Below are 14,136 nucleotides of genomic sequence, written 5' to 3'. Positions count from 1 at the left end.
AGTTTAGTATATCTAGGCTGGAATAGTTCAGTCTAGTCTCCCCTGTGTGAGTAGAAGTGGGCTGTTCCCATGTCCTATCTCATGAGGAGGAGAAGGAAGTTAAGTTAGTGTACCAGCCACCCCTGCTTGGGGCAGGCTGTGTTAGTAGGAGCTCCCAGTTACAGGGATCCCAACCTAGGATCCAGCCTCGGCTGAGGCCAAAGATCACTCTTCCCAGCCTGAGTCATCTACCTCAGCTGGTGACAACCAAGCAACACCTCCAGAACTACAGATCTCCAGGAAGCATCATTCCCTGCGAGCAGTCCTGTGAGTACTTATCCAGAGTGCAGGAGAAGCTAAATTCCTCCTCAGCTAGTCAGACCCATACCAATCAGAAGACAGACAGAGCAGAAGATAGATACCTGCCAGATTCTCCAGGCATATAGTATAGGAGCAGAAGAGATATTAATCCCTGCCATACATTGCCAATACCTGCTGGGACCTAAGGACTACTGCTGTAACTCGTATGGATTTCTGTTGCCATCCAAGTTATAGACAAGTCATATTATACTTCAAGTCTGGATCTCATTTATTCCTCAATTATGCCTATTAACAACACTAATTTTATTGTGAGTGAGCCAGGATCCAGGAGTCCAGCCGTACCAGGGTAGGAGACACCGTTGACACTACCATATCTGCTACACAGAGACATTATCCCCCTCTAGCATTCCTCACCTGGTACGTGAGCAATAACATCTTAAAGGGCCCTGCTACAGTACCTGTACAAGCTGCAATTGGCGTCACAAACAAACTATAGACTTATACACATATCTATCCTGACCCACTGCACTGTACTAGTGTCCTGCTCATTGCATTTGGTCAAAAACATGCACAGAATCGCTGCATAAGTACCCGCATTGGGGCTCGCTGTGTAAGGGGCTTTGTAGCCAGAGACTAGTCAGAGTGCACAATGGAAACCTTTTGGACATTCATGTGGATGTTACTTGGTCAAATATTGCTTCAGACCAAGTACGCCCTGTTATGGCAATGATGTTCCCTATGCGCAGCAACTTCTTTCACCAGGATAATGTGCCCTGCTACACTGCAAACATTTTTCAGGAATGGTTTGAGAAGAAATGACCAGGTCCAGGTTACTGACTCTCTAAATCTCAGTCTCATTGAGGAATCTTTGATGTGTTGGAAAAAGACATCTGATCCAATGAGGGCCCCAACACACAACTTAAGGACCTAAAGGATTTGCTGCTAATGTCTTTGTATCAGATACCACAAAACACCCTCAGAGGTCTTGTGAACTCCATGCATCAGAGCTGTTTTGGTGGCATGAGGGAGACCTACAAAATATTAGTTTTTAATGTTATGGCTCATCAATGAATATGTTATGAACATTAATGGACCACATGCCCCCTTTTATTCCACAAACTCAAAAATCATTCTGGGATTCCTTTAGGTTGGAATGTGGGTTATGAATCAGTGGGTTTAAAAAAAAATACTCACCTGCCTTCTGTTCCACCATGGCTTCCCTTCTGGGGCTGCTTCAGAATTAGAAAAAAAGAAATATGCATTTTTCAAACTAGCAGCTGGATCTGAATGGCCACTGAATTAATCAAGAAAATATATAGCACCACTTGCTGTTTGTTATTTTCATTATTTCTCTTTCCACCTGATTGCTAACATTGCTGACGTGGATGCACTTGTTCAGTTCCTTCTTTTATCTGCCACTAGCCATGTCTACTGTTACAGCTTCAGCAAAAAAAAAAACACCCCTGATGGTGGCATCTTCTAACATTTGATTGGTGGAGGTCCTGGGAGTTTGACCCAGGTCAATCTGATACTGCTGACCTATCCTGAGGGCAGATCATTAGTATAAAATTCTCGGATAACCCCTTTAATTGTTTCATCTACTGGGTAGTAGATGTATATTAATAAATTACTCATATGTAATTAATAAAATATCTCATAAAGTTATGGCGTATCCTAGTAATACATAGAATGAAAAGTGTAATGTTTCATCTCTTCTTAGGTGCCTTACTTTAAGATAGAAAATTTAGACTTACGTACATCATACTGTGTATCTGCACGATTGTCATGCTTCAGATGCCGTACATTACTTTCCAACCAAAAATGTACAACACCTAAAACAGGTAAGGCGTTGAAATGTTACATGCTTAATTAAAGAGGTTGTCCAATGAAAATTATTCTATAGTTTTCAAAACAGCACCTGGGTCTGAATACTTTTGTAATTGCATGTAATTAAAAATGTAGCATGGCCAATTAATTATTCAATAAAATGTATCTGTATAACGCCTCTAAATGTTTATTTATTTATTTTTTTCTTATTTGTTTGTCCTGCTCACTGAAATGGCCGCACATGCTCAGTTTAATCCTTCAGCCACCTCCTGAAAGCATGGACATGCCCCTTAGCAGCAGCAGGAAAGACACTCCCCTTAAGCTGTGATAGGGAGAGTATGGACACGCCCCCCTGAGCTCCAGCAGGAAAGACACTCCCCTTAAGCTGTGATAGGGAGAGTATGGACACGCCCCCCTGAGCTCCAGCAGGAAAGACACTCCCCTTGAGCTGTCAGCTTGATATAAATCTAGCAGAGCAATGAATGGGGAGATCTCTGGATCCATGTGAGGTACAGGCCTGGTTCTAGCTTTGATAGAAAGAGGTTGTCATGTACTATATGGTGTCTGATTTTCAATTTTTACATTAGTCATGGGATAACCCCTTTACTGCATATGCACGTCACAGATTGGGGTCTACTGCTAGGGATTACCCTCCGAAAGCCAGAACAGAAAGTCATTCTATAAGAGTAGATTCCATGCAATACATGGGTGTGCATTCATTGGAGTGACAATCCAGTAATACTACATTTCGCAGCAGTGGCCTCCTCCATCAAAAACAGTTGTCTTCATGAACGGATTAGCCCCACTGGTCACTAAAATGAACAGACCACATAAATAGTAGCCCTTTGGATTTTTTCTTTTTATGCTGTCACTCCCACCCATGGCTATGCCTGTACTTGAATTGTTTGAAGCTGTGTTCTCTGTCCTGTACTTTCATGGTCAAAGTACTGTGCATAGGGAAAGCTGAAGGGGTTACACCTGCTCCAATTAAACACAGTTTTCCCTCCATAATAAATTACAGCACTTTACCAAGATATCTTATCTTACCTCACAGGGGAAGGGGGTTCTGACGGTTGCAGTCCCTCCAATAAGGCTACTTTCACACTTGCGGCAGTGTGATCCGGCGGGCAGTTCCGTCGTCGGAACTGGCCGCCGGATCCGCCGATCTGCTGCTGCCTGAAAGCATTTGTGAGACGGATCCGGATGCGGATCCGTCTCACAAATGCATTGCAAGGACGGATCCGTCTCTCCGCTTGTCATGCGGACCGACGGATCCGTCATGTACATTTTTCGCATTTTTACCGATCTGCGCATGCGCATGCCGGAACGACGGATCCGGCATTCCGGTATTCTGAATGCCGGATCCGGCGCTAATACATTCCTATGGGAAAAAATGCCGGATCCGGCGTTCAGGCAAGTCTTCAGTTTTTTTCGCTGGAGAAAAAACCGTAGCATGCTACGGTTTTCTCTTTTGCCTGATCAGTCAAAACGACTGAACTGAAGACATCCTGATGCAAACTGAACGGATTACTCTCCATTCAGAATGCATGGGGATATGCCTGATCAGTTCTTTTCCGGTATAGAGCCCCTGTGACGGAACTCTATGCCGGAAAAGAAAAACGCTAGTGTGAAAGTACCCTAAGTAAGGTCTTTTCATATTGCAAATCAGACATATTTTACCGTACTACAAAATCCACAGCAGAAATCCAAGGCTAAAGGTCAGTTTACACCAGGGGGTGCACAACCTTTTTTGGTCTGAGGGCCGCATTGTCACATCGCTCTATTTCAAGGGGCCGCAAATAAAAAAAATGTTGATTGGCACTCATTTGCATCGGCCTATTACACAGGCCAATGTAAAGTGACTGGGGCAGAATGATCGCTATCACAGTCATTCCTCCTTCATTTAGTTATATTGATTAGGGTGCATTCACACGACCGTAAGTGTTTTGCGGTCCGCAAATTGCGCATACACAAAACACGGATACCGGCCGTGCGCGTTTCGCATTTTGCAGACCGCACATGGCCGGCGCTATATAGAGAATGCCCATTCTTGTCCGCAAGCACGGACAAGAATAGAACATGCTCCATATTTTTGCAGGGCCACGGAACGGAACAATGGATGCGGACAGCACACTGTGTGCTGTCCGTATCTTTTGCGGCCCCATTGAAATGAATGGGTCCACACCCGTTCCGCAAAATTGCGGAACGGATGCGGATATATTTATACGGTCATGTGAATGCACCCTTACACAGAGAGAGATGTGCGGCACGATTATACAGACCAATTATCATGAATGAGCGTTCCTATGAACACTTGTTCCCAGTAATTGACCTGAATATTTTATAGTGTATTAGGGGCTTAAAGGGATTTCCCAGTAAAGATGTATTTTTTGCATGTTCCTGCAGCATGGCCCCTGAAACAGAAGATTCATACTTACCTGCTCCCCGCAGCTTCGGTGCTCCGCACTGCCCCCACTGCCCCCATCTTCCGGTCCTCGTGCTGTTTTCACCTGGCAGTGCATGGCCATGGTCACATGCACCTCTCCATCCAATGACTGGCTTCAGCGGTAGTGTGACCACAAGAAGCATGTCACCACTGAAGCCAGTCATTGGCTGGAGCGGTGTATGTGACTATGCCCATGCACTGCCAGGTGTAAACAGCGCAGGAACCATAAGATGGAGGCAGACAGTGGCGACATTTCCTTCAATCCTGCCTCCTATTTATCAGTGCTTTCCTTCATTGCAGAAGATGGCGCTCCCTGGTTATTACAGCCTACTGTCCACCAGTTACAGGCGTCATGTGATAACCAGTAAGCACTTTACCTTACTAGCGGGGAATGTGCTTATTGGTTAACACTTTAATAACCAGGGCTGAACAGACACTTTTGTGGTGGTTCAAACAGTTGGAACTTTTTTTTATGTTTTATGTGTTGGGAGTACCAAAATAATTTTTTACCATTATTACAGACGTGTAAATGGAGCCTTTTTCTTTAAATATGAAAACTGACACCAAAATAAATTATTATAATTAGTTCCCTATTCTGTGGCAGTCATTTTGTTATATAATATGTATTGTTTCACGTGAATGGGGTGATGATGGTGATCAGGGCCGGACTGGGGATAAAAACCAGCCCTGGAAAAAGTTGCACACCAGCCCCACAACATTGCATCATTATTTATTTGTTTATAAAAGGGGAAAGCATTCATTTTAAAACACATGTGTAAACATGAATATGAACTTTGCCCCACAATAGCTCTTTTGTAGAACCCCCATTGTTCATAATATCACCGTAGACCAGCTTTTCCCTACCAGGATGCCTCCAGCCGTTGCAACACTACAACTCTCAGCATGCCCAGACAGCATTTGGCTGTCAGGGCATGTTGGGAAATGTAGTTTTGCAACAGCTAGAGGCATCCTGGTAGGGAAACACTACAGTAGACCATTATCCCATCCAATTGGGTCAGAACTAAGAATAATCAAAGAACTTTACTTTAAAGTAGAGGTGGGGCGAATCCAATTTTTTTTAATCCGAATTCGAAAAGGTTCTCAAATCTCTCGAATCCTACGAATCCTGTACATAAGAATTGTGTGAACGGTGTAAGAAACAAAGTGATCCAAACTCAATATTCTTTTAATATGAAAAAATAAAGAGTCCTTTTTTTAACGAAGTATTCAAAGTTGGATTTGAAAAAAAATGGAAATACAGGGTAATACAGCACACATGCCTCTTACATCCAGTGACGTCTCTTTGACGTAGATGTTCTCTTTCCTCATCTTCTCCTTTCAGACCTTCAGATCATACCACCAGTTTTCAGCCATTTTTCATCTCTGCAGTTTGACAAAAAAACTATCTTAGTTTACTACTTTTCCATCATTCTCGCATCTTTTCGACAAATCATCCTACTACCCCCAATACTGTGCCGCTGTGCTCCCCAATATTATACTGCAGACACAGATAAACCCCCTGATAATACTAGTACCACACAGAGCCCCCCATATAAAATACCCCTTCTTTGTGGCCTCTGCCCCCCAATAATGTGCCAGTAAAAAAATACCCCCATAATGCCCCCAATAATGTGCCAGTATGTGTCCTCATAGATGCCCCCGCATCATGTGACAGTATCAAGTGCCTCTCTCCTCCCCCCACATGTCCCAGTATCATAGTGCCATCTCGCCCCCCCAAAGTGCCAGTATCATAGTGCCATCTCTCCCCCCAATGTGCCAGTATCATAGTGCCATCTCCCCCCCAATCTGCCAGTATTATAGTGCCTCTCTCCTTCCCACCCCCCATGTGCCAGTATCATAGTGCCAACCCCCCCCCCCCCATGTGCCAGTATCAAGTGCCAAACCCTCCCATGTGCCAGTATCAAGTGCTTTGTACAATGCAGAGCTGAACAGGGTCTCCTGACCCTGCATCTCTGCGCTCCTCTGCCCCCTTCATAACGCTCACCTATCTGAGAAGGCAGAAGCGCTAATGCACTGCTTCTGCCTTCTGCTCGGCTCCCCCGCTGTCACTGACAGCCGGGGACCTGTCCTGCTCCTGCTACAGTGCGGGAGCAGGAACTTTAATGCTGTGTCGTGCGGCGCTTATGGAAAAAACACAGCTGATCACACAGTCATCTGAGTTTCTGTCCAGGAGGATGGGGGCCGCAAACCTTGGCTCTGGGGGCCGCATGCAGCCTGCGGGCCATGGGTTGTGCACCCCTGGTTTACCCAGACCGATATTTCAGGCAGTTATCGGGAGTAAACTAAACATTCCCAATGATTGCCTGATTGTCGGCCAAGATGAGAGCATCATTTGCATGCTACAATAACCTCAGCTATATGGAGACAAGCAATCACTACAGAAATTGCTTGTATCCATAGAAAATCATTGTTCTTGGGCAGTAGATTGTTATTTACACAGCTTGATCTGCTGCACAAAAATAATAATTTTAGATGAAACACAAGATGACCGAATGAACCCAAAAGAGTTTTAGGTTCTGTATTCAGAATACACAACTTATTTTCAGCAAAATACAGTGGCCCGCATTTACTAATGTGTCTGCACTAAACATCTGTCTGACACGTAGTGCATAGTGGCACCATTTTGGCATAATTTGGTGCAAACAGGGTTGCCTGAAATGAGGTGGGGCTTAATTGAAGGGCGGGGCATCACAGGCAAGGGCTCTAACCTAAGATGCTCCACTTTGCGTCAAAATTTCTCCACGATTCTGGCATAAAATTCAGTCTCAAAATAAGCCAACCGATAGTGTATAGCTAGACAAAAGTGTCTATCCCTGCACCACATTTATCATCCATCCTGAGCCCCTGTGATAAATCTGCTGCAGGTCCAGACAGCCTGTCTCAATTTACACCATTTATAGGATTAGTAAATCTGGACCAGTGGATTTGTTCACATGGTGCTAACATGCTGACAAACAGGCCAAGAGGGAGTGTAATATACATAGAAAGCACACTATAAACAGCTACCCTGAACAGGTCAAAAAGATGCTAATTATGTACTGCCCGTGCACTGAAACAAGATGGTTTTTTAGCTGCACTTTGATTGCTGCACAGTTTTTATGTGGCAGAAGAGGGTGCTGGATCCATTAACATCACATTCATGCTCTTCAGGCATACACATTTTAACATTGTAGCTGAACATACACCCCAGACAAATGCCACTTTAGGCCAAAACAGTCACATCTTTCAACCATTTACTTCCACAAAGAATAAAAACACATTTCCTTGTGTATATGTAACGCCCCAGAGGTGCATTACCACCTTTTACACCCATCTATCTCTTATGGTTTATTTTATGCCACATGTGTATTTATTGCAGGTTCAAACAATGTACATTTACATGTAATTTTTATGTTGAAATGTAATGTAGTAGGTGGCAGCAAGCTTGGCAGAGCTAGTTTGCCTAGAGTGGGACCTTCTGTCCGTTCTAGCCCTCTCTAGAGAGGGAGGAGTTTAGTTAGTGAAAGTCAGTTCAGAGGATCGCCTGCTTGGGGAAGGCAGCAGGCCCTCATCCCTGCTGGACGAGACCTGCAGAAGCGAGTCTAGTTTACGCCTCCAAGGGGAAAGCTTCTAGCCAGCAGAGCACCATCAGCTCTGCTGGAACATGAGAAAAGAGCAAAGAGCCTCAGAAGCCAGAAGGAGAAAGACAGAGACAGAGTCAGACTACAGAAAGCTAAGTTCAGCAGAAAGGAAAAGTTTCTATTTAATCCTGATAGCACAGTAGAGCCAAAGAGCACTAGATGTAGCAGAGCCAAATTGTCATGTGAACAAAGCCTGAGCTCTTTAGTCTGAATATATAGCTGGTATATATGCTCAGGGATAGCAAGGCAATGGAAATTTTTTTTCTTTTTGTGTTTTGAGTGTAACTTGCGGTTATTTTGTTACAGATCACAGTTCTGAAGAGAGGACGAAAATTATGCTATATATTTTGGCCTCAGTGCTGGTTATATTTGCAGTCTTTAGTGCAGGATACGGTGTTCATAAATATATTTATGTTGACAACCCTAAGCAACCAAAAATTCTTGTAAGTATTATAGGATTATTGCTGTATTACAGTCTATATTAGATTGTTTTCAGTTAGGCCTCTTTCACACGGGCGTCTTATTTTTGGCCCGGATAAGAGACGGGTGCGTTGCGGGAAAATGCGCGATTTTTCTGCGCGAGTGCAAAACATTGTAATGCGTTTTGCACTTGCGTGAGAAAAATTGCGCATGTTTGGTACCCAAACCTGAACTTCTTCACAGAAGTTCGGGCTTGGGATTGATGTTCTGAAGATTGTATTATTTTCCCTTATAACATGGTTATAAGGGAAAATAATAGCATTCTGAATACAGAATGCATAGTATAGTGCTGGAGGGGTTAACAAAAAATAAAAAAAGTTAACTCACCTTCTCCTCTTGATCGCGTAGTTCCCGGTCTCTTTACTTCTTGAATGATGAGCTGTGGGCTAAATGACCTGTGGTGACGTCAGATCACATGCTCCAATCACATGGTCCATCACCGTGGTGATGGAGCATGTGATCTGATGTCACCACAGGTCCTTTAGCCCACAGCTCATCATTCAAGAAGTAAAGAGACTGGGAACTACGCGATCAAGAGGAGAAGGTGAGTTAACTTTTTTTATTTTTTGTTAACCCCTCCAGCACTATTATACTATGCATTCTGTATTCAGAATGCTATTATTTTCCCTTATAACCATGTTATAAGGGAAAATAATACAGTGAATTGACTGTCACCTAGCAACCATGAGTGAAAATCGCACCGCATCTTGCTTGCGGATGCTATGCGATTTTTCACGCACCCCATTCACTTCTATGGGGCCTGCGTCGCGTGAAAATCGCACAAGTGATGCGTGAAAATCACCGCTCATGTGCACAGCCCCATAGAAATGAATGGGTCAGGATTCAGTGCGTTCACGCATTGCACCCGCACGGAAAACTCGCCCGTGTGAAAGGGTCCTTACTTTTCACATCCTTGTATAGTTGTGTTTTACCGTATTTTCATTTGAATTCATAGTGAAATTCCATGTGTGGGCTCTGTTGCATAAAATATTACCCTATTACTGTTGTTGGAATTATTATTATTATGATAATGAGTATTAATAATATTATTACTGAAAAGCTCTGAAGATAGAATGCTCACAAGGAGAAATAGACCTCAGACCCCTTAATTACATTCCAAACAGAACATATGGATACTAGCGGGAAAAAGACTAAGGGAAGACTTATTATCTCCTTGCCCCAGTTTTTTGGGCATAAAAAGTCTCACATCTTGTGACTTTTTAAGCATCACTGAAACTGCAAACTTTGTTTCAAGTCACATTTCTGTGTTGCGCTTGCTACTTTCTAAAAAGCGGGTGAGGGCAGGAGTAGATGGGGCCAGCGGGTCTGCCAAATTTATCTTCATTTGAGCCTGTTTTGAGGCGCAAATGAAGACACAAATATTCCGTAGTTGCCATAGATTTCATTCTTGTGCATGGACAGCAGGGGGCCTGTGTCTAGTCATAAATACAGTGTCTTGCAAAAGTAATTACCCCCCTTGACTTTTTTCATATTTTGGTGTCTCTCAACCTGGAATTAACATTTGGATTTGCATAATTTAATTTACAGAACATGCCCACAACTTTGAAGATTTTATTTTATTTTTTTATTGTGAAGCAAACAACAAATAGGACAAAATAACAGAAAAAGTCAATGTGCATAACTATTCACCCCCCTAAAGTCAATACTTTGTAGAGCCACCTTTTGCGGCAATCACAGCTCCAAGTCGCTTTGGATAAGTCTCTATGAGCTTGCCACATCTTACTACTGGGATTTCTGCCCATTCCTTCTTGCAAAACTGCTCCAGCTCCTTCAAGTTGGATGGTTTGTGCTTGTGAACAGCAATCTTTAAGTCTGACCACAGATTTTCTATTAAATTGAGATCTGGGCTTTGACTAGGCCATTCTAACACATTTAAATGTTTCCCCTTAAACCACTCAAGTGTTGCTTTAGAAGTGTGTTTGGGGTCATTGTCCTGCTAGAAGGTGCACCTCTGTCCTAGCCTCAAATCACGCACAGACTGGTTTTGCTCAAGAACATCCCTGTATTTAGCACCATCCATCTTTCCCTCAACTCTGACCAGTTTCCCAGTTTCAGCTGCTGAAAAACATCTCCACAGCATGATGCTGCCACCACCATATTTCACTGTGGGGATGGTGTTCTTTGGGTGATGTGATGTGTTGGGCTTGTGCCAGACATAGCGTTTTCTTTGATGGCCGAAAAGTTCAATTTTAGTCTCATCAGACCAGAGCACCTTCCTCCATACATTTTGGGAGTCTCCCACGTGCCTTTTCGCAAACTCACAACGTGCCTTTTTGTTTTTTGCTGAAAGTAATGGCTTTCTTCTGGCCACTCTGCCATAAAGACCAATTCTATGAAGTGTACAGCTTATTGTCATCCTATGTACGGATACTCCAGTCTCTGCTGTGGAACTCTGCATCTCCTCCAGGTTTACCTTTAGGTCTCTGTGCTTCTCTCGGAATAATGCCCTCCTTGCATGGTCCGTGTGTTTTGGTGGGCAGCCGTCTCTTGGCAGGTTTGCTGTTGTGCCATGTTCTTTCCATTTGGTTATGATAGATTTGATGGTGCTCCTGGGTATCATCAAAGATTTGGATTTTTTTTATAACCTAATCCTGACTTGTACTTCTCAACAACATTGTCCCTTACTTGTTTGGAGAGTTCCTTGGTCTTCATGGCAGTGTTTGGTTAGTGATGCCTCTTGCTTAGGTGTTGCAGCCTCTGGGGCCTTTCAAAAAAGGTGTGTATCTGTCATTTCAATAATTATGTGGCTTCTGAAGGTAATTGGTTGCACCACAGCTTTTTATGGGCTTCCTAACAAAGGGGATTAATATATACACACAGGCCAATTTTCAGTTTTCTATTTCTAAACAATAGTTTTATTTATATATTTTTTTCATTTTACTTCACCAACTTAGACTATTGTGTTCTGGTCCATCACATAAAATTCAGATTAACAAAACATTGAACTTAAGTCTGTAATGTAACAAAATACCAAAAAAGTCAAGGGGGTGAATACTTTTGCAAGGCACTGTACATCTCATCTCATACTTTCAAAGAACGGCATCAAATGCTGGTTTTTGATAAATCTCTTCTGAAAAGCTATGTAAGAAACCATTGTAAGATTTACTATAGCTATTTTTTATGTTTTTTATGTTTCAGAATATAAAATCCAACAATAAGAACAATGTAGTCTTATTTGATGCACATAACGTAACAATAAACATAATCAAAATTGAGTCTGGCAAGTCACTTGAGCAAAACACAATGATGGCTGACAAGGAAGATAAAACACAGGTCAAGACAGATCTGTACTTCACAGATGGTGGGTATGATGCCAGTCATGGCTCTCAAGTTGCAGAAGGTGATGACCATGGCTATGTTAGCCTTCTGGAACAAGTGCCAGCTACTAAACCTCAGGTGTCACCATATGATATGCCACATAATCTTGTAAAAATACCTGTTAAACCATTAATGGTACCATCAGTTACAAACACAGAAGAAGATCTATATGGACGTATCAAATGTAATTCAAATATTGCATCTATTGAAGTAAAAAGTACAGTAGAAGAATATCAAAAGTCAGATATCTCTGAAGAAACCTTTACGTACCTCCCAAAAAATGATCAACATATTCCCAAACTGCATGATTTACATTGTGAACTGTCTAAAACCAGAGAATCTTCTATAGGACAAGATGTGAAAGATGATGCAGACTTTAGTGAATGCGATACTCTCTTTGTAGACTGGAGTCCTACCAGTCATCACCTCTATATACCAAACTTTCCTAACAAAACAGTAGATGAAGTTGGTACAGAGGAGTGCCAGCAAGTGGAAGGACTTTTATCTCATCTTTACAAACCTATTCAAATAGAGGAAACCTCTGAGGAACTTGCTTGTCTAGAAGAAAGATGGCAACTCCATGTCAAGACAGAGTAAAATGAACCATAAAAATGATCTGAAGGTCCAAGTAGATTTTCCTTATATTGCACAAAATATTTTTACATCTGCCCAATATTACTGTAGGTGGAATGAGTCTATACACACCAGATAGTCTTATACAGTATTACTATATGTTTAATCCACAATTCCTGTATCTTGGTGCCTCTGTGGTCATTGATGGAAGACATTCATGTTGCATGCATATAAACATGGAAGGCTGTGTTCCTATTGCATTTATTGTATACATTCGGCATATATTTTTAAAAAGCTTGGACTTTTATGTGTCAGCATACTTTTTAACAGAGATTTTCTGTTCAGAGACATACCCCAAATAAATATTATGCCTGTACAGTGTCCGATGTCAGAGACTTACATCAGAGGTATATGTTGAAAAATCGTCTGACAATTGTCTCCATCGGAAGACTCAAACACAGAGCCTACGATTTACATTCTGCAGCATTCCAGCTTCACTTTCCAGGACCTTGTGCAGAAACCTGCAGTGGGAGAGTTAGGCCTCCTGCACACGAATGTGTGCTGCCCGTTGCCGTATTGCAGACCACATTTGCAGATCCGGAGTATACGGGCTCTGTTCCGTGGGCATTCTGCATCACGGATGCGGACCGATTTACTTGAATGGGTTCGCAAATCCAGAGATGCGGAACATTGGAAAATAACCCATTAAGTAGCAAATTAACCTATTTGCCGTAGTCCTCTGGGGTAATGCACTTGTCTCTGTTTGCAGCTTCTTTGTAAATATCCAGAGACCAGTTACCAAAAATCCACCTGGTGTGAAATTGGAAATACTATATAGAGAATAGGGGGTGGAGAGTTATGTAACTGCAGGGACAAGTAACATTAGCCCTTCATTTGCTGTGGTTATCAAAGCCTCTGTCAAATATTTCACTTGTCTATATTGTATTATATCCTACTCAATAAATAGCAATAAAGGCTTTCATGAGATGTGTTGGAGCTAAACTACAGCTCTGTTTGGTATAATACAAATTTGTGAATATATGCAATAATTACTACAGTGTGAGAAAAGGGACTTAACATGAACAGTTTTGTTTGGGTCAAAGCTCAATATTTTCTCTAACAAACTGCTTGCAATCCGTTTATTTTATAAAAGCATTATCTAAAAGATAGCCAGTGATCCTTATACACCTCATTTTGCAGCAGAATTTTAACAATTGTTGTTAATTCATCATGCACATATCTCAACAATACATGAATATTTTAGTGATGTGTGAATACATTAAACCATTCCTGACTGCTTTACGAATATATATATGGGTGGTCGTAACTTTAACCCGTACAGTACCAACGCCGTACATGTACAGCGCTGGCTACTGTGTTTAAAATACCAGCACCGTAGTACTATGGTGAGCTGATTGGCCGGGTGCAGGAGCTGCACCCACGCGATTAGCTGGAGGGGTCCGGCAATCACTGATAGCAGGAACCCTGCTGTATACCCCGGCATCGGTGGAAGCACGGATGCCGGCGCAT

General features: G+C 42.5%; 1 protein-coding gene across 1 annotated transcript in view; it reads left to right on the top strand.

The window, feature by feature from the left end:
- Positions 1–13,586, top strand: part of LOC122936157 (interleukin-20 receptor subunit alpha-like) — a 50,027-nt gene extending 36,441 nt beyond the window's left edge. The window contains exons 6-8 of the mRNA XM_044292215.1: positions 2,021–2,141; positions 8,521–8,657; positions 11,854–13,586. Of these exons, the coding sequence (XP_044148150.1) occupies positions 2,021–2,141; positions 8,521–8,657; positions 11,854–12,630 (1,035 nt within the window). The 3' untranslated portion in view covers positions 12,631–13,586. The remainder of the gene's footprint in view (positions 1–2,020; positions 2,142–8,520; positions 8,658–11,853) is intronic.
- The last annotated feature ends 550 nt before the right edge of the window (positions 13,587–14,136 follow it).

This window comes from Bufo gargarizans, chromosome 4 (genome assembly GCF_014858855.1).
Source record: "Bufo gargarizans isolate SCDJY-AF-19 chromosome 4, ASM1485885v1, whole genome shotgun sequence".
NCBI classification, from domain to species: domain Eukaryota; kingdom Metazoa; phylum Chordata; class Amphibia; order Anura; family Bufonidae; genus Bufo; species Bufo gargarizans.
The sequence above is the reverse complement of the archived record's forward strand: the minus strand, read 5'-3'. Positions and strand labels throughout refer to the sequence as shown.